Source organism: Lates calcarifer, linkage group LG16_LG22 (genome assembly GCF_001640805.2).
Source record: "Lates calcarifer isolate ASB-BC8 linkage group LG16_LG22, TLL_Latcal_v3, whole genome shotgun sequence".
In the NCBI taxonomy this organism is placed as follows: domain Eukaryota; kingdom Metazoa; phylum Chordata; class Actinopteri; family Centropomidae; genus Lates; species Lates calcarifer.
In genome coordinates, this window is record NC_066848.1 from 8,655,821 (window position 1) to 8,682,824 (window position 27,004).

Genomic DNA, 27,004 nt, shown 5'->3' on the forward strand with positions numbered 1-27,004 from the left:
ACTTGCAAACATAAGTATTTTTTCTTAGTTTCAACTAATCCTACTACACCAACAACAAATTAATACAACCCATATTACCTCTGTAGCCAAAGCCTGATATATAATTCCTCTGTGCCATTGAGCTCCACTGTCATCCAAAAGCTATCAACAACACATGCTGTGTTCCTTTGTCATGATGAACACAACTGCTTTAATTTATATTTGTGTATGGCCACAAAGTCCAAAGAACAGTCTCTTTTAACTGTGTTTTGGTCTCCACCAACCCCTGAGGGAAATATCTGACTGACTCTTGATGAGAGTGAATCAGAGTGAAATGAGGGGGAAAGCAAAGTGTAATTCTTTGTGGTTTTGTCATCATGGGATTTCACATAAAGGGAATGATCTGATCCATTGTTTAAAAAAAAAAATTGATTATTGCCACTCTAAAGATTGAACAACATGTCCTGAATATTGCAGCCAAAGTGACAGTTAATGTCTTAAACAAACCTCCCCTCTGCATCCTGCTTCCTCCAGCTCTCCTTCCTGCACTTCTTCCTCTCTCAAAGCTGTAAAACAGGCCAGGAAGTCACCATGAGGCATTTCCTGCATATTTTAAATCTCCTTGAACCAGGGGTCACGCATGATCTTCCTAACAACAGTGTCCTCCATGTGTTCTTGCATGTATATATACAGTATATCTGTGTTATAGTAAGAACATGTGTTACTTCATGTATCTGCCTCTGGCTCAATAACGGTATGTATTTTTTTGTCCTCTGCAGGCGGTGTGCTCCACTAATGAGGCTCATATGCTGCACACGTCTTTGATGTCACATTACCATAGAAGCTTTCAGGCTCTGCTTCTTCAGTTCAAAGCTCCGGTCATTTAGATCCTGGTTTAATATAGTTAGTTGCTGCCTGGGTGTTAATTTGGTGACAGGTGACACATCACAGACCGGAATAAGCCTTGATGTCGGTGAAGTCTACCAATCATTTGATGGCGACTGATTTTAGCTGCATTTAGAGAATAGGTCCAAAGCCAGGAACCTGGTGCACATGAGCAGAATGCAAAAAAATGTTGTGGACAGATGGGGTTTTTATTAGGTACAAAAATGAGATGAATCCAGCAAAAGAGACAAAAAACCTTGGACTGATGTTCCTCATAAAATCTGTATCCGTTACAATGGAGAGGCTGTAAATAAACTGAATAATTTAAAAAATCTGAGAAAACTATATTGTAATGAGATTCAAAGTGACCTGGAGACATTTGCTAACAAAACAGTCTCAAGACAAGATCCATTTAGTAGCTCTGTACCTCTCCAATGCAGGTTACACAGAGAGGGCCTAACTTGTTTTCCTTGTCTCACTAGTTTTATATCAGAATTGTTTTTATTAATTGATTGATCATTCAGTCAAAATGTCAGGGAATAGTGAGAATGCCCATCATAATTATCCCAGAATTGTTTTGTCCAAAACCCAAAGATCCACTAAAAATGATTTAAAAAGAAAGAAAAGCTGCAAATCCTGACGTGTGAAAAGCTGAAAGTAGGTATGATATTGTCTGCCCTGTCCTTGATTTTGGTCCAGAATGAAATGTCTCAGCAACTATTGGAGGATTGCCATGAAATTTTGCCCAGACGTTCATGGTCCCCAGAGCGTGAATCATGAATACTTTGGTGATCCCTTATCTTTCCATCAGTCATCCAGAAGAATAAAACAGCCCTCTATCTCTCTATTATTTTGTCTGGTTACCCACCACTTAAAGCCATAAAAAAAATCTATCACACAGGAACACAGAAAGCTGCATGGTAACAAAAAGAGACTGTTATGGCTTTACGGGGGTCAGTGTTTGATGAGAGTCGGTTGCACCTGTGAACTCAGTGGTGTGTACAAGGACAGTGCACAAACACTGAACAAAGTGTGAAAGAAAGAAGAGACTAAACCAACCGACCCTCCTGCGCTCTCACACAACCTCAAAGTGCAGCTGTAGACATCTCTCACATGGCTGTGATCTTTAGCATGTCCACAGGGTCTTTTTGTGTGTGTGTGTGGTTCATAAGGATGTGGGTGTAGACCATCACTCACCACCTTCTAACACACTGTACACTGCTCAAAGTAACTCTAAATCGTTCTTTTTCTCTTCCTCTCTTTGTTAAAATGTCTTCTAAAAAGCTCTGAGTATAAAAGCAGCCCACCTCTTCTGTGTACTGAGTGCTTTGCTGGATTTCCTCTGTCCTAGACTTATTAAAACAACATGAGTCAATTATAGTCCCGACTTAAGTAATCATGTTTTATGGCAAAACCACTATCATTATGTTTGTCTGGCTGCTTACTGGCTCCATGAAGTGAGTCGCTCCTGCAGGTTTCACTTAAGATGTGCATTGATTTGTGCTCTGAAGCACTTGAGCGTGAATACATTACTGCCTTGAATGTCAATACACACTGCAGAGACTGAGCTCAAACCAGCCTGGTCTCCCTTTGATCTTGGCTGCGATGGCAGAGTGCTGAAATAATGAAATTGTAATAACAGAGTACCGGGACTGATGTTAGGACATGTTCACTCAGGCTTAAAGATTTGAAAAAAAATCTTAACAAGCAGGATTGATGAAGGAATAAGGTTTTTGATCCAAGAGCAAAAATTTATGATGTCAAATTCCTTGGCAGAGGAACCCGAATGTTTTTAGAGTCCATTTCTAGCTTCTTTAAGCAACAGTGGGAAATATACTTATTTGCTTTATTGCAGAGAGAAGATTGATACCACCCTCATTGTCTGAGCTCAAGCTGGAAGGTAGTTAGCTTAGCTTAGCATAAAGATAGGAAGCAGGAGAAATCTATTGTTAATGTAGAGACACGAGAGCAGTGTTCTTCTTAATCTCAGCAAGAAAGCGTAATTGTATAGTATATAGTAGTAGTAGTAGTAACAACTAGCCTGGCTAGAGCCCCTGAAATCCTGCAAAATATAACATGTTGCTTCTGCCTTTTGGATATTGTTTGGTGACGGTATCCATTAAGCGCATTTCCTAAAATGTCAGTCTCCTTTTAATACCCTCTTGGTTCAAGAAAGCAAATGTGTGTGTTGATGACAAATAGCATGTCTAACTTAATATGCAATAGCAATCAATCATAACCCTGTAGCCTCATTTCTCCTAAATATCTATATCCACATGTCCTTTCTAGAATACCATTTTGACAGGTTACTGAACAAATGGCCTACACCTGACCCTCTAATGACCTCTGACCTCCACCATATGAGTCAACACTGACCCTTTCTGTTTCCTCTCTGTTACGAGTCAGATTTAAATTCCTCAGCACCATCCTAACACTAACAAAGAGATGATACAAGAGATGAAACACATGTAAGATTTACAAAAGTGAAGGTTTTATTGATGCAGAAGTTATGCCATATACTGGCTCATGAGCATGAATTCTGCTGAGGTTTAGGGACGTTTTGGGTCATATTTATTCTTGGCATGGAGGTAAAGGGGAAGCCTTCTGGGTATATTTTAGTCAGAAAATCTCCCAAGAGCCAAGATCTTATAGCAGGACCAGATGTTTTAGTTTGTATGTCGAGACTCAAAATTTAGGTTCAGGATTGTGGTTCACTGAAATTATCATATTCAAAATATACACTGTGATCACGTCAAGGTTGTTGCCCTGTAAAAGACACCTGATACTACTTTGAAATTGCTTCAGTGCACAGCAGAAAGGAGAGATATGTATGCTAATTGAAAATCAGGGGCCAGAGTGCAGGATTTCATGTAATTATGGTAACTTGGTGAACTTTGCTTCTTGATAATCAGTCCCACCAGCAGACTAAACATTCAGAAGAAAGAGCCCTCAGATTTTAAAATGCGGGTCAGGCCGGTGGGTCAACTTCCATTGTCCATGCTCAGATAAAACAAAGTGTGTGCCAGTATTTTTATCTGGAGGAAGTTAATGGTATCAAACAATGACAGCATTTCTGCAAAGTTCCATGTAATGCAAACAGTGCTAAAAATGTTTTTGTGGTCTGGACATGTGTGTAATGCCATGCATGCTTTGTGTTGTGGGAGTAGTGGTAGTGGCCACAAGTCACAGTATTTTTAGTAATAGCAAAAAAAGCTATAAGCTTTCCCATTTTATTTTCTAAATTCTATTTCTCTTGTTCTCGTGTTCTAGAGGTTTAAGGGAGCATCCCATGTAATCACAGCTCCTGGCCTGGGACCTTTGTTGCATTCCTCATCTTTCTCCCCTCATTTCCTGTCAGCTCTCTACTGTCTACTCTCTAATAAAGGCATAAAATGCTCCGGAAAAAAAAGCCTAATATCTTGTTCATGTCCAAGATGCCTCTCCTCTGGCCTATGTGTGAAGACTTGTGAACTTTAGCAGCTGCCATTAGCAGCACAAGCCGGAGTAATTTAGACCCAAAGGTCTTCTAACCACAAATCAGAGCTGCAGTTCTGGGAAAGTGGGGGTACAAAAGCCACTCAAAACTGATAAATAATGAATCAGGAATACCAATTATTATGAGAATAGTTTGACATTTTGGGAATTATGGTTATTAATTTTTTTGGTGAGAGTTACACAAGAAGATTGATACCACTCTCATGTTAAATATGAAGCTACAGCCAGCAGCCGGTTAGGTGAGCTTACCACAAAGACAGAAATCCAGAATGGTGCCATAAACAATCTTGGAAGACTCCTGTAGATCAGTGGAGTAGTGTGAAACCATTGGCAGGACTGTGCATTACATCACCCACATGTGCATGTGCGTGCATGTGTGTCCTCGTGTGCATGCATGAGACAAACGTAACAGGGACCTGCTCTGCTGTGTAGGGCTGCCACAGGTGAAAAGCTCCACAGATTACCTTTAAGGTTGGAAAAACAATCTTAGTTTAGGTGAAGTGTCTAGACTAAAGACTTCATGTTTTTATGACTTATTCCATTTAATTGAAATATTCATTTTATAAATGTGTCCCCCAAAATTCAGCCTGACAGGTTTGGTATCTTTGGAAATGTTAAATCATGTTCTGTGGGTTTGAACAAAGTTTGGCTGCACAGTAGGAGTTTGCAATGACTGTAAAATTTGGTCTGAACTGGCTGTGTTTAAAATTCTTATCAAAAGCTTTAAAAATCATAAGCCACAAAGGATCTCTTTGACTCATGTCTTATTAAAAGACTTAAATCTTTAATCCCACACAGAATCTTTGCAAGTTTTCTCCTTTGCCCCCCAACTTCACTCAGCTCTGTTTCCCCAGGACAGACTGCACATAATTCATCCTGTGTAGGCTGAGGTGATGTATTCTTTTCATGTACAGAGGAAGCGCAATATCCTGTTCCTGCACGGGCTCTAATACCACACTGAGGCAGACTGGCCCCTGGCCTCTAAGGAGCCTTGGTGCTCCTGAAACTAAAGCCACTGGCTTTTTGAGACTGTGATATATGAGGTGTCTGTCTGTCTGTGCTTCAGACTCCTGCCTGTTACAGCCTCAGTAAAAGCAGGCCCTAATGGGGTCCCTCTTTTGAGAGCAGAGGAGGGTATGGTTCTCATTTTAGGGGGTAAATATGTTCCCTGCAGCAGAGGCTCACGCTCTTTTATTGAATCAGCGTTTTCTCTTGTTAAGTCATTGCTGTGAAATGCAGTAATTCAAGTTTCTGTTATGTAAATACAATACAGGGGAATACATTTTTCTCACAAGATCCCTGTTTACCACACACACATTTTGGCTTTGGCATCTGTGTTAAATGATGTAGGTGTGGTACCAACTTCCCAGGAGGAGTGATGGAAATAAACAAATCTCATGTGCATTAATTCTAAATCCATCAACAAACGCTACTTTCAAGATTTGTTGGCACCTCAGTCAGCTAGGGCCTTCTTTGATGGGGATTCGTGCAACTTTCTGTGCAGAAAGTGTTTTACGAGGCCTCAGTGTTTCCTCAGTTATGGATAAGATTTGTGCTTGCATTGTAACTTGTAGGCTACTTTGCCGTCATCCCACAAAGTTAATTTGATCATTAAATCATCTTTCTAGAAACATCACCCTGTGTTTAATGAGACGTGACTGAGTTTTTACAACAAAGGACTACACAAATAAATCATATAATAAAGCATAGAAACAAAACAGAAAAACAAAATGAGAGCCCTTTTGAGAGTCCTGCTGGGGGATCTCTTTCTGAATGTAGGGTTCTACTGAAGTGTCTACGAGCAAGACACTGGCTCCTTGCCGCCTCAAGGATCCTGTTCAATAGCATGGATCTTCTTTTTTTCCGCAAGGGTTCAAGTGAGGGGGAAAAAAATCTACTTGAACTTTAAGAGCAGGCTGTCATGTCATTGTGATTTCTTCTCAAAGACTGACATGAAAAGCGTCACCCGTTCGCCAGGTTCACCTGTGAACAGTCAGTGGGAGGTCTACCTGTGTGTCCCTGCAGCAGGCTGATGAGCCCTCCTCCTCTCTGCCACCGTCACTGGTTTCCCTGGAAGCAGAGAGAAACCAGTCGGACGCCCTCTGCGCCTCCGGTGCACTCAGTGTAGGACTCAGGCGCTCACTGGAGGAACGCGTGGCAAACCCCGGCGTTTATTTGGTTTTTCAGAGGAGATATCTGTCTTTTAACAAGTGCATTTTCATTACGAGCATGATAGCTCCTCTCCGGAGCCGTTAAAGGCGTTAGAAATGTCGCACCAGCAGCGGGTCGTTCAACTCTCCGCCGCTTCGCTCGCCGTAGTCTTCGGCCCTGACGAGGAGAGTTTGCGCGCCGGCGGAGGTAAACTCAACGCCAATCCTGCGAGTGGTCAAGAGATTTTTGCGGACTTCAAAGCGCAAAACTTGCGCAGTTTTTGGAATAAAAGACTCGTCAAGGCAATAGCAGAGGTGTATTTCCAAGGATGGATGGAAAACTTTGTGCTTTTTATTCAAGGGAACGCGAACAACCTGGAGGTGCTGCGAGAGGCGTGGATGCGCAGGGCTCTGAGGTCACCCAAGGGGTTCATCATCAAAGCTGTCGGTATGTAACCACAATACTGTTACCAGTGATATCATAAAGTATTTATGAAACAATGGTAGTAATGCAACTGTCCATATGCACCTGAAATCCAGAAAGTTACCAGAAAAAAAATCCACTGACAGTACAGAGGGGTGCAATGCAAATAAATGCAAACCATAGCAAATAGGTGATGGCGCAGGAATGAAAAACACTACAGTAAACAGCTACTACAGTCATCTAGGAGCTTAATGTGTTTTTTCTTGTAGGGGACGCTGTAGAATCACACAACATTTGTTTACCACACTGAGAGACCTGTGTGAAAACCATAAACTTTGGCAGGATTGAACACCTCTCCTCCTCCTCCCCCTCCTCCTCCTCTCTCCACCTCTTGATTTTCATTCTAATGATCACAACCTTTAGTTAAATCTGTTGGAAAAAAGTTGTCTTATCTTTACCCTGAAGTTGTAGTATTTGTGGAATCAATCGTGATTTATTAACAGTGCGTCTTTTGTCCTTAGTGAAATAATCAGACTCTTACTTCTTAGATGTTGCAAAGTGTAGAGACATAAAACTCCCTCATGCAGCAAAGAATGGCACCGTGATGTTTTTTCACATTTTTCACACAAAGGTCCTTTCAAAAATCAGCATAATTTGTGAATAGACCAAATGTTGTTGCCATGAGCAGTAAAATGTTACCACTGCCACCAGTTTCAAACCATTTACAACATAACAGGTTGTTTTTCATCAGTGTTTAAGCCTCTGAATCCACTCAGATGGCCTGAAAAATGATACTGCTCAAGACTCTATTCTCCTAAATATCGTCTGGTCGGTTTGAGAGGATTGCTTTCCTAGTCAGCTTCCCTTTGTTGTCGACACCATGTTATGTTTAACAAAGCTTGTTAACAAAGCTCTGAATGCCATGTAATTACTTCTAATTGCTCCCCTCCTCTTGCTCTCCTTCTTGGGATGTGTTTTAAGGCAGCATATAGCTGCACAGGGACAAAGAATAGAAACCTTTATGCAGCCTTCTATATCATGATCTCATGGGCTGTAAATGCCTGACAGCACCAGCTGCTGGAGAAAATGACAACCCTGTGTGGGTTTTAGGCCTAATGACAGTATTCTTACGAGATACACCAGGTTATTCACATTTTTTCTTACTCTAGAGGAAAGATGCTAAACTGTAGGTTATAGAAAATACGTGTGGGAATTGAATTCATGTTTCTGCCACAAAGCACTACCTTCCACTCAAAAAGAGAGCAATTATCCCATAAAAATCAAAAACTGCAGGGTGCAGGAGTGTTAGAGGTATCCAAATGTTGGGAGGGTAGCTGAACTGTAGCAGGTTCCTTTTGGTTGTTGAAACAGTGTCCCAGCAACACACACTTTGGCTCAGACTTGCTATTCGGTCCAGCTGCCTTGCCTCTGTTTTCCAATAAGGTGTGTGTCTTTGTTTAAGTGTCATTATGTCTGGATTCAGGCTTTGCTGCTGTCTACATGCTGAGTTTGTATCAGTCAGTCACCTCTGCCAGACTGAGCAGTGCACCGACAAGTATAGGGAGGAATGTGAAGGGGAGGAAGAGACCACACACCGGGGAGGGTGGGGGGTGGGGGGAGACGACCCGGGAGGGCGTGAAGCAACGGAGGAGGGAGCAGGAGGGGGCGGGAGGTTGTTCTGGGATGGTTTGTGGAGGCTGACATGCCATCCCGCTGTGAGACAGTTTCTGGCCCTAAGCCTCAACTCAGCACACAAACAAGCACCATATGGGCCAAAGGTGATGCTGAGCTTGTTACAATGCACTGTGTCAGCACAAAGGTGTACGCAGACATGCATGAGCTCACGGTCGGATGCAAGGCTGGAAGCCCGTGCCGACATCTTGTGTTTGAGCTTCACACCAGAAACTTGCGAGCAAACACGTCTGTGTGTGGACATGTCACCTCCTTCTCCTCCTTAACAAATCCTTCGCCTCACTCCGCAGCAATTTGTATGGAAATCAGCTCTGGCAGGCTGTCAGAACCTGGTTTACTGCCTTCTCACAGAGAATTGGTCAGCAGTGAATCACAGTGGGACTGGCTGCCGACCACAGCCGCTTTTTTGTTACCCAGGATTGATGTCCCTCCATTTCATGGCCAGTGAGGGACTGGAAGTCAGACTCCTAGATTGATATCAAGCACGGACTTAAAGGCCTTGACATTGTCCTGATATAAATATGTCAGCTAGAAAACAGAAAAGTTATGAGTTATGGGCTACAGTGAATTTTAAACAGCCCTATTTCCTTTCTCAGGTCAGAGCAAGGTTGAGATGTGACTCAACTGACGTGAGGAGCTTTTTTAAAGGGAGAGTTAAGGGGCCAATTGAGGAGATGTTTAGCTAAAACTAACCATGTTTAATTTAGTTAACAGCGCTCAATAATTGGAGAGAGATGTGGATGGTAATACAAAGCTTCCACACAAACAGACACAATCACTTTGATTTATTTGTGCTAATTCCTCATTGGTCCTGTCTGGTTATCAGTGCTAAAAGCCTGAGTGAAGACGGATCGTTCTATGGGCCAGTTAGCCTCCTCTGGGCCTCTTCAGTGGGGAGACTATGTAGAAAAGGAGGCGTGCAGGAGGTGGGTAGGGTTGATGGAGGAAGGGGATCGTAGTGAGGTTAGGCCGAGGTAAACAGACAGGGTGAGGAGTTAGTATGAACAAACTTTGTTGTTATCCTTGTGGGAATGGGGCCCACTGGTACTGGGGTTGACCCCTCCACTTCAACTCCTGAATGTCTGCAGGGTGTTTCTCATTCTTTCTCTTTTACACTGAAATGATCTCTTCATTTCATCTCTGGCTTTTAGCAGTTGTTTATAGAATAATATTGCTGCAGAAACATTAGAACAGTGTGAGTAGAGTTGACATCCCTCTTGCCAAGAGTCTTGACATTCATTATGTTTACATATACACTGTAACCTGAATACTGTGAATAATCAGATTTAGGTATGGTTTACAGTAATCCTGTTTGAGTTATTTTTTAATAATCAGGATGTGGTATCCTAGAGGAAACAGAAAATTTAAGATGGAAAATCACTGTCTTGCCTCTTTATTAGTGGGCATATTTTTAACTCTGGCAAGAGCCAGTCATAAACTTTTATGCTAAGCTAAGCTAATCCTCCCCAGCTCTTGTTCCATATTTAATGGACAGACAATCTTTTTTATCTAACTCTCTGCAAGAAAGTAAATAAGCATATTTCCAAAAATGTAATTCTCTTCCTTTAATCTGATTTGAACAGAGTTTTTACTGTGTATGAAAGCGTGGTGTTGGTCTTGTCAGCAGCTGGCCCCCAGAAGCTTGAATTCTCACTAGAGAACCACCAAAGCTCTCCCACTGAAACCAGAGGCTTCATAATGACTGCTATCTGGGTCTGCATTATTTAGAGTCACTATTGTCTCTGCAGCCGGATGAGCATGGATCCACAACCTGAAACATTTATATGGAGTCAGCCAGTGGTGTAATGAGGTGTCCTGTATCCTCCCTACAATCAACCCCCGTCCTCTTTGAACATGGATGTGAATGAGTCCTCTGGATAGGCCTCTCACTTTCGCCATGGATAACACTACTCTGGTCATTGTAGGACACACTGTAGGTCTCCCTGTGTGTATTTTCAAAGAACTAGGGTATGGCTATGCTGCACTTTTAAAGCCAAGTTTCCTTTTTAAATGGTATGTTTCATTTGAATTCGCCATACCATGAGGCGGCAAAGCATTCCTGAAATGCTTCATTTACTCTTGAGATCATTTCCTGAGCTCGCAGGCTCAGCGAGCCTCATTTCTGCACTTTACTTTTCACTTGAAAGTGTTGTACTTTCACACAAGGGGTGTCTCCTTTCATGAGGGTATTTTGTCAAAGTCTCAAAGCGCTCCACTAATGGTCATAACTCTTCCAGATGTTAGCTTATTAACCATGACACCCCCTTGCCGGGCTCCACCAGCTTTAAATGGCCCACCCTGTCCTAACTAAGCAGCACAGGTCAGAGGTTGCAACCTTCCTGCTAACAAGCCACCTTGAGGTCAGTTAGCTTCAGAGGGCTTTTTTAGGAGGCAAAAAGAGCAACATACATCACCAAAGTATCCAGGTGTTGTTCATTCTCAGGCCAGAACAGCTTCTGTTGGTGTTTATATCAGTGGATCCCAACCTTTTTAGTCTGACACCCCACACCATCTGTCATGTTCCAAATATGTTCTTATGAATGTATTATATACTGGATGGTATTTCACACTGTTGATTATATAGAGGTTGATATTGTAATAATAAATATTTGATTCTATTCAATTGTCAATAGGTTGCTTTGGTCAAGTCACAGTATTGCACTACAATTTGGTATGGCAGATGCTGAACATTTCAGTTATTTCATCACTTTTTAGTTAACTATTTTTACTGTTTATTTATTATTCTGTTTTAGTGTATTTATTACTTTTAGCTAACTAGCTATTTTAACAGCTTAATCTTTAACTATTCAAACTGTTTATTACTCTTAGCTAATTGTTTCTACTGTTTCAACCATTTGAATCAGTTATCCATTACTTTCAACCCTTTATTCCAGTAATTTAGTTGTGTTTTTAAAAGACAGCATCACACCAGTCTGTAAAATTTTGCTCTTTAGCACAAATATGTATGTGTTTTAATCTAGTCACAATTTCTTTTTTTCAGCTGACTTAGTTGCCCGCTCGAATGGGAACAAATACATAATATGGAATTTTTCCTGAAACAATGTTAAAGAACCCCCATGATTTGTCAGTGTCTGTTTTTTATTTCTGGTTAAACACAGACTGATGGAGGGAAATACTCTCTGCTTCACTCACCATCTGAGCTGCTTTCAGACAATATTTGTTAAGAAATAATCACTCTCCAGCTCTCTTGACACTAATAGTATGACATTAAGCTGTTACACAAAATATATGCTGCTGTTTTTCAGGCTCAGAATGATGAAGAGTCTGTATTGTGACAGCGGTCGGTTCAGTCTTGTTCTCACAAAAACAGAGGTGGAATGTTTTTTTGAGGAAACCATATGCTAAATCTGCTAGTCCCCATTAATATGGAGGTTCTTATGTCTGACTAATGTTGGTTTGGTAGACCAAAGAACACGTAATTTCTTTTATCCTAAATAACAGTTGACTGGAGATAAATTAAACTGTAACATTAAAGGTTTTGACTTCTTGTAAATGGAAAGAAAAGGCAGCCTGAGTGATTTATGTGCAGTTTTGTTGAACTTTAAAATTGCTTTTCAAATTACAATGTTGATATAATATAATAGGCTGCACTTCCTATTATATTTTACTGTGCCAGGCCAAGGGTATGTCTCTGCATTAATCTAGAATGTCTTGTTTTCTATTTCCTGTACTTGTAAAAGATGGTTTATTAAAAGAGTCAGATAGAAGGAAACCTTGACCTCTGTTCTCAGGTGTGACCCTACACAGTGCCTACACGTGTGAGAGACTGTGTGTGTGTGTGTGTGTGCATGCATGCCTCTCAGCACATCATTTGTTAGCCACATCCTTTCCCATTGAGCAGGAAGCTCACCCCCGGTGAGAATCAGGCATGTCGGCCTCTTTATCGACCCAAATATTGGGCTCACCCGTAGCGGTGGAGTGGAGCAGTGCCAACAATAACAGCTGAGGAGTTTCCTCTGTATCCCTCAGCTTACACACCCTGTCAGCAGCCGCTTGAGTTTCCCTCTTGGGACTTAACTTCATTCATCTCTGGTCGGACAAATGAGTCGACACAGAAGTGAGGCTATATTGTATTAAATTTGGTATTACTATTACTCTTCTGTTTCCTGACAGGATGTTTTCTTTGCTTCATTTAGCATTGATAAATGCAATGGTATGCTAACATCAGATCTGTGATAGCAAAGGGCTGTGTTATTGTATTACAAGAGTGAAAGATACTTTCAAGGATCACGCCAGAGCTCTGTGCTGACCAGTTGTAGAGCTTTAAAAAGCGACGGATCATATGGCAGGCACTGGACAGGAGCTCTGTTCTAAATACTGGGATAACAAACACAGAAATCTGCTGCACCTCAAGCTCAGTTAAATAAGAGGAAATGGGTTTCATCTGCAACCAATGACTGCCATCACTCTTGATTAAGGGGTGTGGATCTTCTGGAAACCCTTAAAGATTTTGTGTATACATGTTTTGATGCGTAGGGAAAGTAGGGTGAAAATACCTGGATCTTTGAATAAGACAGATGTGGAAGAACAAGAGGTTCCTGAGCTCAGTGGTTAATGTAAGAGTGAAATGTTCAAACACAGCTTAGCTTCATCATCAATGCAACAGTGCAAAAGAGACATAAATATACATAGCACAGTACAGGTGTTAAAAAGTTGACTAACATCAGAATAAATGGGTAACAGGATAAGGCCTAAAACTGAACCTTGGGGAACACCTTTGGTTACACACACAAAAAAGATTGAATACAAAACTTTTTTCACACTGATAACACTTAGCAAAGTAGATGTGAAATCAGACCCACACAACTGAATCAGAGCCAAAAAGTCTGAACAACATCAGGGAATCATTGACTGAATCAACTGCTTGTAAAGGATCAACAAACAGAGCAGCATTGTGTTTTTGTGTATTTTAAAGATGTACAGATTAGACACTGAAATGACATTTTGCGTCAGAGTAGAATACACTACCTCACAGAATTTATTCAGGTTGTTCAGAGCTATAAATTGCATATATGATTTTGCATTCCTCATTGAGAAAGAGGGTCAGCAAAACATCTGGACAAAGACCAGGCTTTGTTGGTTTTTTTTTGTCTTGACTAAAACATGTGAACAAATGCATGCACTGGATCTTTTACCTTAATCATCCTTTAACTTCTTTTTTTAATCAACCACAGAATTAAAAGTAATTACCAAGTGATTTACTGTCAGTTTATCCATCCACTCATGCATCCAGTCTATTACATTTTGCTGATATGGTCCCAGTTTGGACTCTCATTAATTTGGTGTAATGCTGGTTTTAAGGTAATTATAATTATTCCCAGGGTCCAATTACTTTTAAAGTCCCAAGTATGGTCTTTTAAGATTGTTTAGTGTGGGCTTACTTAGCTCTGTTATCAGCTGTAGCAAATTAAGATTGGTGTGTATTTAGGTAAGACAGTCTGCAGTAATCGATAACCAATCAAGATTACAATGACCCAAAATTAAGAGGGAAAGTCCAGAAAGTCCATTCAGAATATCTGCCGCACCACCAGACCCCTACTAATATGAATATTGAGCTTTTGAGCGAATAGTTATATCAGGTTCTGACAAGGAAATGTTTTATCTATTTCATTTTAAGGTAAATAATTCAATTTCTGTGGCACAGAATGAGCTTTCTTAAGTTGGAAAAACCCTGTTGATGTCATGCAGAGTTATTTATACAAGGGACTAAAACTGAGGATATCTAAGCGTCTGGAAATAATTTTGACCATTTTGTTTTTTAATCTATCTGCAGGCCCTTAATTTTTATGGAAGTGCAACACTAATCTCCGGAGTATCCCTTTAATCAAACCTCTTTTAATCAGATAAAATGTTAGGTTTAGGCTTAAAGACATTATATCTGGCCTGGAATCATGCAGAGGTGAAGCAGTTACTCAGGAGATTGTGACAAGTTTGGCATGAGAGGAGGCTGAGGACTTGGATACAGTTTCTGTACATTGCAGTAATTTGAAATGTTAAAAACATGTATGTGGCTGCTGAAGAACAAAGGACAGGCAAAGTGGCCCACATTTAAATGGCTTGGACTTCCCAGGCGTCTGGCAGAAAAGGCACTGGCAGACTGTGGGGTAATGTTCATGTTCATGAAAGTAGACGAGAGCCAGATATGTTGGGGTGTGGCCCACAAAGTCTGAGGTGGTATGAAGTAAAGAATGAAATTGTGCTTTAAATCCTGTCTCCTGGCACTACCATGCATTGGTATCATGTTACACAGCGCACTTTGGGCTGTGCTATAAAATGCAGTCCTGTGTACCTTCACATTATTACTGGCCCCGTTACACACCTGGTCAGGTGTGATTCCTATTTCACAAGAACATGATAACAGGGTTTTTGCGCACCAGTTCAACACCAGGTCATTTATTTGTTATAGCGTGAGTTGGGCTGCTATTCAAATAGTTCTTACTTTGAATCAGATGGTAAAAGCATTATTTAATGGCATTACAGATGCAGGGATTTGCAGCCAAGATCTGTGGTAACCAGCTATGTGAGAGAAGATGTTTTAAGCTCTGTAAATGTCAATTTGAGAAGCTTAGTCACAGCCTGTTTATGCTATCTTGCCAACATACGTTAAATGTCAAGGAGCTGGTTTGGCAAAGTGGGTCTCAAGGCTATAGCTGGATTATAGATGTCCTTACTGCACTTCTGCTGCTGTTTCTTCTTTCTCTTTGGCTTTGTATTGCATGTGGCAGGTCGCTGCCACAGTTAAGGTTTCTATGGCGATGTGAATCAACACAAAGCCTGCCTGTGTTTCTCTTCATTGCTTTAAGTTTTAGCTCATGATTCCTTTTTAGTCGTGGTGTTTAGATTTTTTCTCTTATCTGTTCCTCTGCTCCCTAATGACTACTGCCCATGTTTAGATGTAGCATTCAAAAGTCAGCGTTTCTATCCTGACAATAGGCCTAAATCAGATTAAATAATTCACACGGTTGTCCAGTTTTAATCTAGTTAACCAGAACTAGCATTGCCACGTTAGCCTGCCAACAAACACATTTTCTCAAACACTGATTACAAAGAGGACACAGTCCAGATTTTACACTTTTCCTCCCACTTCAATGCTTCACTTAATATTTAAACACAAGCACTCTGACAGATTCACCATCAGTGAGTCAGATTAAATATTTACCTAATTCTTTCAAGTTTGAGCACAAATCCTGGTTTTATTGTTGTAGTTCAATCAGTAATGCTGTAAAATGATCAATGGCTCAGTCTTTCCATTTTATTGCTCATTGATGTGTTTTAAAGTGGGATGGTGGCAGCTGTGTTGTTGAAATTTTGCCTGCTATATACAGGAAAGTCATTTACAGTAACTATACAGTATGTTCAATATGAGATTTTTATTGCAAACATTTTGATCTAGCGTTGATGGCCATATTTCTTTCAGAGTGGAAGGACAGGAATAGGACGTGTTGTTAGACTGGGCGAGGTTTGGTTGTTGGGACATTCAGGCTGTGATTGCTCTCTGAAGGGATCTTTTCACTCGGTTTATTGGGCCATTTAACTGCAATGCCCACATCTGTGTGTTCTATGGGAGTGAAAGACACAAACTCGTAAAGTACTTCTACACACACACGCACACACACTACACACACACACACTAGGGGAAGGCGGGGTCATGGAGGCCTGCTGGACCAAAAAACCCAAAACAAAGAGAACTGGTCGTGGGACTGGGAGGGAGTCACGACATAAATTACAGCTGGCATCTCTTCTCATTACACTGACTCTGACTGTATGAATGTTTGACATTGTCTCACCCGAGACATAACTCAGATCTTTCCCGTACAGCCTGCAGATTCACTGAAGTATGTCCCTCACAAGGTCTCAGTCAATGGGAGACAAGGAGAGATTTTGCAGTTTGGGCAGGCCTCAAGTTCACGTTGAATGCCATGCAGTGTGTCCTTAATGAGGGAGACAGAAGATTAGCCTGTTTGCTTACTGGAGCCTAAAAGATTATACGATAGGAGGATGAGATAAGATGGTGTGTGTGTTTGTGAGTATGTGTTTCCTGAGAGGCCATGGAGTGGGGGGTTGTGGCAACAAACCCGATGTTTCAAAGTGGTGGTGTGATCGACACCCCTAGGGCCATGCAGTTAGCATGGCTAGTAAGCACACAACATTATGACCAACATCTCAGATTTAAATGAAATGTGTTTAAAATTTACAGTAACCTTACTGGGCTGCTTTACAGTACAAATTAAAACCAGGTTTTACTTTGCACTGCACAGTATTTTTGATGTTTTCTGTCATCAAGGGCTGGTAAATGATGGAACAGAGGATTACTCTACTGCTGTGCTGGTTTGTAAAATGTAAAGTATTACATATGTCAGCTAAATAGAAAGATGAACAGGTACTTTTAGGCTTTAAATGCTAAATATTAGGTATACATAATGCCCTTTCCATCTAACTTCTGATTAAGAGGTCAAAAAATAATGCTGCTGCAGGACTTCTAATGTTGCTTAATTTATATCATCTTGATCGTCACATGACTGCAATTATAACTGGAAGTATTTTCCCTATTTCATTTTCAGTAAAGATAATTTAGAGATAGCAGTATGTACTGTATAGCATGGTGTGTTAGTATTTTCCCTCAAGAAACTGGAGTTAATGCAATCACGTAAGAAATGGGACTCATGCGGCTCTGAGGCCAGCTAACAACGTGAATACATGTGGCATTGATCAGTGTCAGCAGCCAAAAAAGTCTCAGTGGGGATAGAGGAGAGAAGGTCTCTGTCAATCATCTCCACAATCTGAGCTAGTCAGCTTCAGGCATTTTTCATTTTTTATCCCCCAGGCAGCAGTTTACTCTGACATGGAAAGTTTATGACATGGGAAGAAATATAAGTTTTTAGCTCCTGTGTGGAGAAGAGGAATAGTATGGGCCTTGTCACTTTATTTTAATGCTGCGGTGAATACCATAAAAGTAAAATTTCAGTCCTCTTATGTTAAGTTGCAATGATCTCTCTTAATCCAAATTGGCATATAAAGTATGCATTATGGAAGCAATTCTCACTGGGATACTGTGAATACAATTTTGAGGTCAATTATTCTTTGCCTAAACTGTTTGCCTCTTTGCTTATTGGTGTCTGTGGATCACAAGACATTGCTTTACTCCAGCAGTTTAGTATTGCACTTCTATTTGGAGACATGCAAGAAACCACATGTGTAGCAAAGGCTGAGATATCCTGATTTTCAGTCCCTGGTGTGTGTCGAGCTCCAAAAACACTGGATTCTACACTTGTTGTAATGCAACTGATCAGCATTCTAGTTGGGTTATGCTCAAAAATAACCAGCTTGTTCAACATGATGTCCAACCACTACAGAAATAATAATTGTTTCTGAGTGGCTACACTCAAAGGTGGAGCGACAAGCTGGCTGACACGGAGAGCAAGGAGACGTGATATTGTTTAAATATGGGGATAATGGTGTCTGGGAAGGCATTCATGGTGTTTTACTGGATTGTTCACATGTCACAGAAATAGTTCTGCAACATATGAGAGCGTGAGAGAGAAATTACCTCCACACAGATGACCAGTTATAAAGTCAAGTGTGTGGGAATGTCATATTGCACATTGGCAGCTTTAGACTCTCACAGCCTGATAAACACCCATGTCTTTAAAACTCTGCACCCCCAGTTTATAAGTCAGCCTTTAGGCTAGTCTGCAAACCCCAAGGTGACATAACCTTGATGAGATCATGGTGACATGATCAGGGTCATTTTCTCAGACTTGACAAATCTGTTCCAGAGCCAAAGAAGACAGTTAAAACCAGGTTTTACAACAGTTTTCAGAGGCTGAGCAGGACTGACTATTACTGGTGAACAGAACAACATATCAAATTTGGTGGATTATACTGGGCTGTTGTTCCTCCTAACTTGCTCTAACACAAATCTCGTCTCCTGTTTGATTCTCGAGCTATTGGTTCCCTCCCTCGCCCTTGTGGCTCAGGGATTGGTTGCCATGGCACCCAGCCGGGTATCATGCTGTGTATGACAAAGGGTGTAATGTCGGTGGCCAGGTCTTAGATTACAGGAACACAGAGGTCCGTTCCCCCTGGAGAGAAGATGGTTACAACAGTGAACCTCTCCGACGGTCACGCCTGCTAATGTTAGACTCAATAGACTCAAACACTAATCCTCTGCCCATTGTTCTATTACACCAAGATTTTCCCACAAATAAACTACTATAGGTGTATTTTTGTTTTCTGTTTCTCACCTATGTTGTCAGTCTCACCTGTCTGTTTAATTTTTTAGTGAGTGCTGCTATCCAACTGTAATCAGTCAACTGGCGTGTGGGAAACATGCTCTTGCTTGAACCTATTTCTGTTTTTAACTCCCTAAGGAGTACAGATCATGTTAGCAGGTGTACGACAGGATATCCGTTTTAAACCAGGACGTGGTCGGAGAGGATAATGCTCAATCTACCAAAACTACCTCAGTGCAAAGAGATTTGGGAAGTCTTTTTAAAGAGGTAATGCTTCCCCATTAGTTTATTAATTCCCCGTGATCAGAATATATTATTTGCCTTCTCCCCCTCTGACTATAACATATCCTTAATGACCTTTTGACTGTTGACAGTGGGTATAAGTGGTTGCTATGTGGACAGCCATTCCTATAGGAAGTTAACAATGAGGAGCTAAGTCAGCAGCACTAATTCACTGCCCAGGGAGACTGCTATTGAGATATCCGCTCTGAGGTTTAGTCAGATTAACGTCTTCTGTCAGAGCTGGGGGAAGGCAGATGGTTTTTTTTTTGGTTTTTTTTTACAATCCCTCTGTGTGTCATAGGATCAGTTTTAACACAGAAAGACCGCTGTCTGTGAAACTTATAAACCTTAGTTGAGCACTGTCCTAATAATTGTTTTTTATTGATTTTTCTTTACGTATTCATCACTGAGAATAAAGCTTTTTTAATTTAACTAAACACAAATTAAATATCTGTTTGATTAAAACATTTCAGAGAGGAATAAACTGCTTTTTGGTCAATGTTGCCAGATTGGGCTCTTTTCCAGTATATTGGCCCATCCTCTCCACTGATTAGTTGACTGATATGACTGATAGCTGATGACTGTCAAAACCAAAGTACAGTTTAGTGTAGTACAATTAGACTGAACCATTTTTTTCTCTTTTAAAATCATTATTCAGTTTTGGCTTTGAGATAAGAAACTTGTTAAAGTTTACATCTGTTCATATAAATGAAGATGTTTAGCTATAGGTAATCCTATAAATGAAAATTAAATTAAATTGAGCCACTATTATTTTTATTTTATTCAGGCAGGTTCTAGGCTACTTGGGCTACGTTTTGTCAGTCAAATCTGGCAGCACTGTCTGTGGTGCTTCATCAATGGTAATAATACATCTGGGCACATGCACATCAGACAAATGTTACCATCAGACTTTCCGGGATCTATCAGTATGTTTGAGTGTGGTACGTGTGCGTTCTGTCATACTTTACCAAGGCAGATATTTGATTAGTTGTTTATTTTCCCTGCCTTGGACATAAGTGGTTCAAGTGTGAGGGTTGTAAATGTTTAGTTTACATCAAGCGTGCGCTCAGCAGTATTTTCACTGAATGGCCTGGGGTTGATGGGAGAATCACTCACAGTCACACGCCACATGTTGAAGCTCAAGACTGAATTCACACAGTTAAACACTAAGTGTTGTCAGCACAACTGGAAAGTTGAAATCACTCAGGGAAAAAGTGTCTGTCAATAACAAACACAAGTTGAGGCTCCAAATGGCTCAAAAGCTGGATTTAATTATATGTGTGTGGCATTTTTACACTCAAGTTTAGACTCAAGTTGCATTGGATACTGTTGTTAGTAAATAAAATACAACAGGTAGACTGTAATCATTGAGCACTTTTTGTGTTGTCCTTTTTTTTCTATACTTATCCCTTCTTGACATTATTGCAGCGTAGCTGATTAACTAAAATCAATTTTCCAGTCCTGTGGGTAAGGTTATGCCCATGCCCTTGTGTCTGCTCTTCATATAAAGGGAGTTTGTGTTAACCCAGCCCAGATGCTAATCATTCATCAGCAGTGGGATCTGGTGTGTTGTTTTCAATGAGCTTTCAATGAGCTCACTTCTCATTAGTAAACATCCACTCTTTGTGCTTTGTCTATGAGTATTTATTTGTGGAGATGCAGACAAAAAACAATTTTATAAAGGCTGCAAGAGCTATGCAAACATTTCTCAGTTTCTCTTTTATGTTATTACCCAGGGGTTTGCAGTGTGTTCTTAAGAATCCCACTGCAGTTATGTACAGCAACAAAACCCTCATCCACATTATTATCATAACCATAACCACATCAAACTGGGCTTAACCCCAACCATCTCCAATCCTAACCTAAAAATAAACATTTGGACTCCACTGTGTACCTAAAACTAACCACCTAAATTCTTATAACTACATTTCTAATAGTATGCCTAAACACAGTTTATAGTTTACAGACCATAATCGTGGTGGGATCCAAAATTTAGCACATACAATGACTGGAACTGACATTATTACCCTCTTTGCCCCTGCAGGAATTTGGGTTGAACTAGAGAAAAATGTTTTTAACAAATTAGTCAGATTTTGCTTTGGACATACATCCCTGCAGGGAAAAGGAAAACTGTTTTGTGATTTTCCTCACTGTACTATGAATTAAAAATGGCTACATATCCCTATGTACACAGAATGCTGCGATCAGCTGACTCAAGATAACACATTGACCAATTTAGGGGTAACAAATTAAAGTCCACATTCAGTTTAGATGTCCTATGCTATTAACAGGGTGTGAAAGGGTCTTCAGGGCACCACTGTCAAATACATACCTGGTGTCTTCTCTTCTATAGGGTTTACACAAAAAACTGTTTGCCTGAAGGAACTTAATCACTGCATGTTGCTTCAATTACGCTTCTCCATGTGTGAAACTGTGCTGATTGTTTTTGATACTGAAATGAAATGTTTCTAAAATGTCTGGTTAGCTTTAAAAGCAGCTTAGTTTTATGATTTTAAAGCCTTGTGGTTTTTGTCTAATGGAACACCCACAGTTTGTTTGTATGTCAGAGGAACATTGTCAGCCTGTGGAGACATGCAGATTGGAGGGATTTTGATGGGGTGTATACATATACAGAATGAGTTCCATACTATCTTTACAAACAGAAATGATTCCAAGACTGTTTCTGTCTTTTTTCTTAGTCTCTCTCACTTTTCGTAACGTGTTTGTCTAAGGGCACCTCCTAGACGTGTAGGGCTGTATGATATGGGGGTCAGGATATCTGATCTGCCCAGCAGGCAGACCTGTGGTCATTTCTGTGGGAGTAATGGAATTCTGTGGTCTGTCCCAGTACTGATGGAATTTCAAAAGCAGTCAGGCATGGTTCATATAACTCACATAAATAGACCACCTCACTCATGATTTAGAAGGTGGTTAGGAGAGGAATGTCAGCTTCAGTACTTTGAGTTGTTTTCACTGGCAGCACAAGTCAGAGAGAGACCTCTCTAGCCCAGGTGTGTTTGTGTGTACCACAGCAGGCCCACCTGTTTCTCTCAGTAATCTGTTGGTGTGTGTATTCGTGTTTCAGGTGACCTGTCCCCGGTGCAGATGTCCCCTGTCCCCCAGTCTCAGTTCATTCCCTTGGCTGAAGTGTTGTGCTCAGTCATCTCAGATATGAACTCCTCCCAGATCACCGTCAGCCAGGAAGCACTTGTCAATTACATGAGCAAAGCCCACCCAGGTAATCCATAAAATGCTTTTTCATCTTCCTTGTTAAATGATCTTTAAATAGCAGGATTTTTTGGTGGGGTGTTAGAATAGATTATTAATAAAACCTTTATATCTGATCTCACCTCAGCAAAAAGCCTACCAATACAAAAGACAGTTTAAAAATGTCAATTTGCCATTTTACAGGGTGTTATGTGCCAGACTATTTCTTGGCCAGACAGAGTAACTTCCAAGAAATAGTCTGGAACATAACCACCTGTCAGTTTATGCTTGAATTAAACAAGCAAGATATATTGTGTTAATAATTGTTCCTAGAGGTGCTTGCTGCATTTTGTTACCACTGGACAGAGCCAGGATGGCTGTCTTTGTACCAAACTAAATGGCTGCTGGCTCTAGTTTCATATATAACAGTCAGACATGACTGAATGAAAGTGAACTTTTGCTTTAGGGAAATGGTATTATTAGACTTATACTCTTAAACCAGACACAAATTTTCCTCTTGCTTGTCTTTTGTACGTAATACACCTTTCTCTTTCTTTGTCTCAGGGATAACCATCCCCACTCAGGACATCCTCTATACTGCTCTCGGCACTCTGATAAAGGAGCGCAAGATTTACCATACAGGCGAGGGCTACTTTATTGTCACCCCTCAGACCTATTTCATCACCAACAATGTTGTCCGAGAGAAGAATTGGTGGACTTCTGGGTCAACAGATGACCCTCCTTCGCCTCCTCCCATTACTTACCTATTGAGCAATGATGCTTGCGTTGAGATAACTCAATCACTCCCAGTGGCACACTGCAAGTCTTGCAGCTGCTTCAGTCCTCTCCAAACATCCTCCAATGTCGCCTCCACTACTGTAACAGCCACCGTCTCTCCTTCCACTGTCCCAGACCAGCATTCTGTCTCTGTTTCCGTAAGTGAATGCACAGGCAAGAGCTTAAAGTGGCCCCGACCGTTAGATCACAAACCCACAGTGCAGCATCAGTCCACCTCCACAGCAGCAGACTGTCAGGCAAGTGAGATCAGCAAAACTACCGCCACTACTAACGCCACTGGCCGGAAAGAAAAAGACAACAAACCAGGGAGGAAGTTTGGTTTAAGTTTGTTCCGGAGAAATGGAGGGAAAAAAGAGAAGCCAAAGAAGGAGTATGCATCATTTTCAGGTCAGTTTCCTCCAGAGGAATGGCCAGTGAGAGACGAGGATGACCTGAACAACTTACCACGTGACTTGGAGCACGCCATCATCAAACGAATCAACCCTGAACTGACTGTGGACAATTTGACACGCCACACAGTCCTAATGAAGAAGCTGGAGGAGAGGAGGGAGAGGGGAATAGACAGAGTGTTGGACAGGGGTCTGGATAAAGACGATAAGGGAGTAGACAAGGGAATGTCTACTGAGATCCTAACATTCTCAAAACCCAGGCATCATCACTCCTCTAAGGCAGGGGCAGGGAAAAGGTCTGCTCAGAAGGCCTCTCGCAGCAAGAGGAGGGCACACTCTTCCAGAGAGAAGCAAAGGGAAAGGGAGAAGGAAAAGGTCAAGAGTAAGGCTCCCATATGTGCAGACGATTATCCAGAGGGGGATGATTTGATCCCTACTCGGCTCAGAGTGGAAATCCCTGTTGATGAACCAGATCAAGTGGAAGAAGGTGGAGCTGTTGAGGGAAAATCTCTTTATAAGAAACGCATTGAAAACCCTTTCCAGACTCATCCAATCAAAGACCCAGCTGATGCTGTAATTCCTGTCACCATCAACAGAGAGCATAGAAGACGAGAGGTGAAAGAGGGCAAGGCTCCAGGGCCAGGCCGGAAGGAACGAACAAGTCACCGCTCAAAATCATGGGACCCGCATCGGGCCAAAGTGATCTCAACAGATGGAGAGCATGCAGGGAAATCCCCTACATCTGAGGACAGATACGACTGTGTTCACGAGCGGGATTTTACTGCTGATCATTTGCTCCAAGCAGACATTAAGCTCAATAGAGAGCTGCCACTGGACTACAGCTCAGCCTACCCACAGAGCAGCACACTCCGGATAGAGGATAAGATCCGACATCAGAGGGAGGTGAACAGCAAGGAGAGCTGGGAGAGAGAAGGCAAAAATGCACCTTTTCAGGAGGTAGAGTACAGCAGTGTGCCAGACCACAGCCAAACTTTAGATGATGGCCTGTCTAACATCCAACAATACTCCAATACTAATGCCATTCTCCCTACACTTCCTTATGAGCCTGTTGTAAACCACTCCTATGATCCAACTCCACCCTGGCCCAAGCCCTCTTTACAACGGAAACACTCCCTCAGACTCTCCAACCCACAAAGGGATGATACACAGAGGCCTGACAAGCTCTTTTCACACCAGCAGGCCTGTGATACTACAGCCACCCAGGAACAGCAGGAGATAAGACCAGTCACTATCAACAATAGAATGCAAAGGGCCATGAGCCAAGGAGAAAGGCCAGAGCTGATAGTGGACAGCACTCCCTCGATAACAGTCACTGGTGGCTTCATAGAAGATGACTACAGGCTCTATCAGAGAGCAGACGAGCAGGAGGATGAGGATGCCTGCAGCTCCTTGTGTCTGAATGAGGAGGAGATTAGTGGTGCAAATATGTACCAAACAGGTGTAGCAAACTACCATGACCACCAGTTAGTCTACCATAACCATGAATCTGATTTGCAATATCAGGGACTCCACAGCCACTATTATAATTCCAACTTTCACCAACCACAAGATTCAAGGGACAGCACTTTGAAAGATCTCATTCCCCAAGCAACCCAGAGAGAAGCTTCCCTAAGCCCCACTAGACCTGGAGAGACCAGCTGGAGACTCCATCATCACCATCAGAGGACTAGGTCACCAGGGGTCCAAAGTGAATCCAGCACCAGGCAAGGCACATTGATCCAGGGGGAGAGACATCATGAGGTCAACCTTGATTTGGATTGTCCTGAACCATCTGAAGTAGCAGACAGTAGCATCTTTGATTACTGCCAGACTAGTGAGATCGAATCAGATACTGAGACTGTCCGTAAGTCGGCTGATGAGGGTGATGGTGAATCTGCTCACTGGGCAGCTGAGGTGGAGGCAGTACAGGAGGATGAGTTCAATGAGACAGGTGTCCCTCAGACTCACAGAGCTGTTTTGGGTGTGCCCAGTGGAGCCAGAGGGGCAGAGACTGGGGAAGCAGTGGAAATGGGAGAGAACCAGAGCATCACAGGAGACAGTGGTATAGATTCTCCTCGGTGAGTGACTCTCTTTATAATTCTTCATATTAACTGTAAAAAGATCCTGTGATATTTCATTATAGCTCAGGGGTATCTTGTCAAAGCTATTGAACTTACTGAAAGTTAGATAGCTAACAGTCTTATGAAAAGGTTTTATGGAGAGAAAAAAGAAATGCTCTTAACCCAGATGCACATTCTTTAGACCAGGCTTTTTACTAGTTTTCACACCTTAGGCTCAGTTCTTATCTCTCCCACTGTGAGCCCACACCAGATTCTTCCATTTGGGAGGAGCTTTAGAGACAGGCAAAATAAACACTGTACTGAGGTTAGTTAACCTCTAGGTTACATGTCTGTGGCTGGCCTTACTCCCAATTTGTGTTTTTTTCCCCTTAAAGTAAATTGCAATAAAGCTGAACAAACACCTTGTGACCAATTATGGCATCCAGTATTTGGACAGAAGGGAGTCATTTTGATAATTGTGTGTAATTGCTGTGCAGCACTTAAATTCTCATGTTATTATCAAAGAGGAAGAAAAGACTTATATTCTGACATTGAACTCACTGTGCACCCTGGTATGTAGGTGGACAGATGGAGTGCATGAACACATCACCTTGTTAAAATAGCATATTTAGAGAAAATATCAACCTCATGCCCCCTTTTGTCCCCTACAGCACTCGTGTCAGTTTGGCCTCCAGCAACACTGTCATTCTGGAGGGTCTCAAGAGAAGAGGCTTTTTACAAAACCTGGAAAAACTGCATTCAAAGAGCAGCACCATTCGACCACAGAGCTCACTGCTGCAACTAACTCCTGTCATGAACGTATAGCAGGTCTGCATCCCCTTGCTGAAGCTTTGTGTTGGAGCTGACATCTTCACACATCTCAGTTTGAAAAGGCCAAAACCATGTGCTTGAATCTCAAAGTTCTATGCAATTGCTAAGGTCATACACATATCCACTAAGGTGGGTTTGCATATTGTTGCCTACATATACAAAATGATACCTATTACAACAGGGATCTATGTACAGTTGTACAGTATATATATTATTCTTTTTGTAAAGAATTTTAAAATGAATATGCAATGATTTATCTAATCGTGGATTAGCTTGTATGTGCTGTTAAATGTGTGTCTTCAGCATTTTTGTGATATAAATGTACAGTTTTCTTTCTCTACAAATCTCATTGGTTAAAATGTTCATAAGAGAAATAACATGTTGTAGCATTTCTTTTTTTCTCTTTTCACATAGCATTTACCACAAATAAAATTGTGTATATCAGCCAAGGTGTCTCTCTTGTCATGATATTGCTCCCTATAAAAGAAAGGACACTTACCCTCAACACGAGTACCTGAGACAGTGCTGTTACTTCAGTGCTGGCTTTTCTGACTTTATT

The 27,004-nt window shown here is 41.4% G+C and overlaps 1 protein-coding gene across 2 annotated transcripts; it reads left to right on the forward strand.

Moving 5' to 3' along the window:
• The first annotated feature begins 6,316 nt into the window (after positions 1 to 6,316).
• On the forward strand, positions 6,317 to 26,894 carry stox1 (storkhead box 1). Of its 2 annotated transcripts, XM_018678352.2 has the most exons (5): positions 6,317 to 6,717; positions 6,871 to 6,957; positions 22,246 to 22,398; positions 22,932 to 25,632; positions 26,286 to 26,894. In XM_018678352.2, the coding sequence occupies exons 1-5, from the start codon at positions 6,627 to 6,629 to the stop codon at positions 26,437 to 26,439; spliced, it is 3,186 nt and encodes a 1,061-aa protein (XP_018533868.1). In that variant the 5' UTR covers positions 6,317 to 6,626; the 3' UTR covers positions 26,440 to 26,894. The 2 variants fall into 2 exon arrangements, with proteins under 2 accessions (XP_018533868.1, XP_018533860.1); XM_018678344.2 differs by having other exon boundaries at positions 6,317 to 6,957.
• The last annotated feature ends 110 nt before the right edge of the window (positions 26,895 to 27,004 follow it).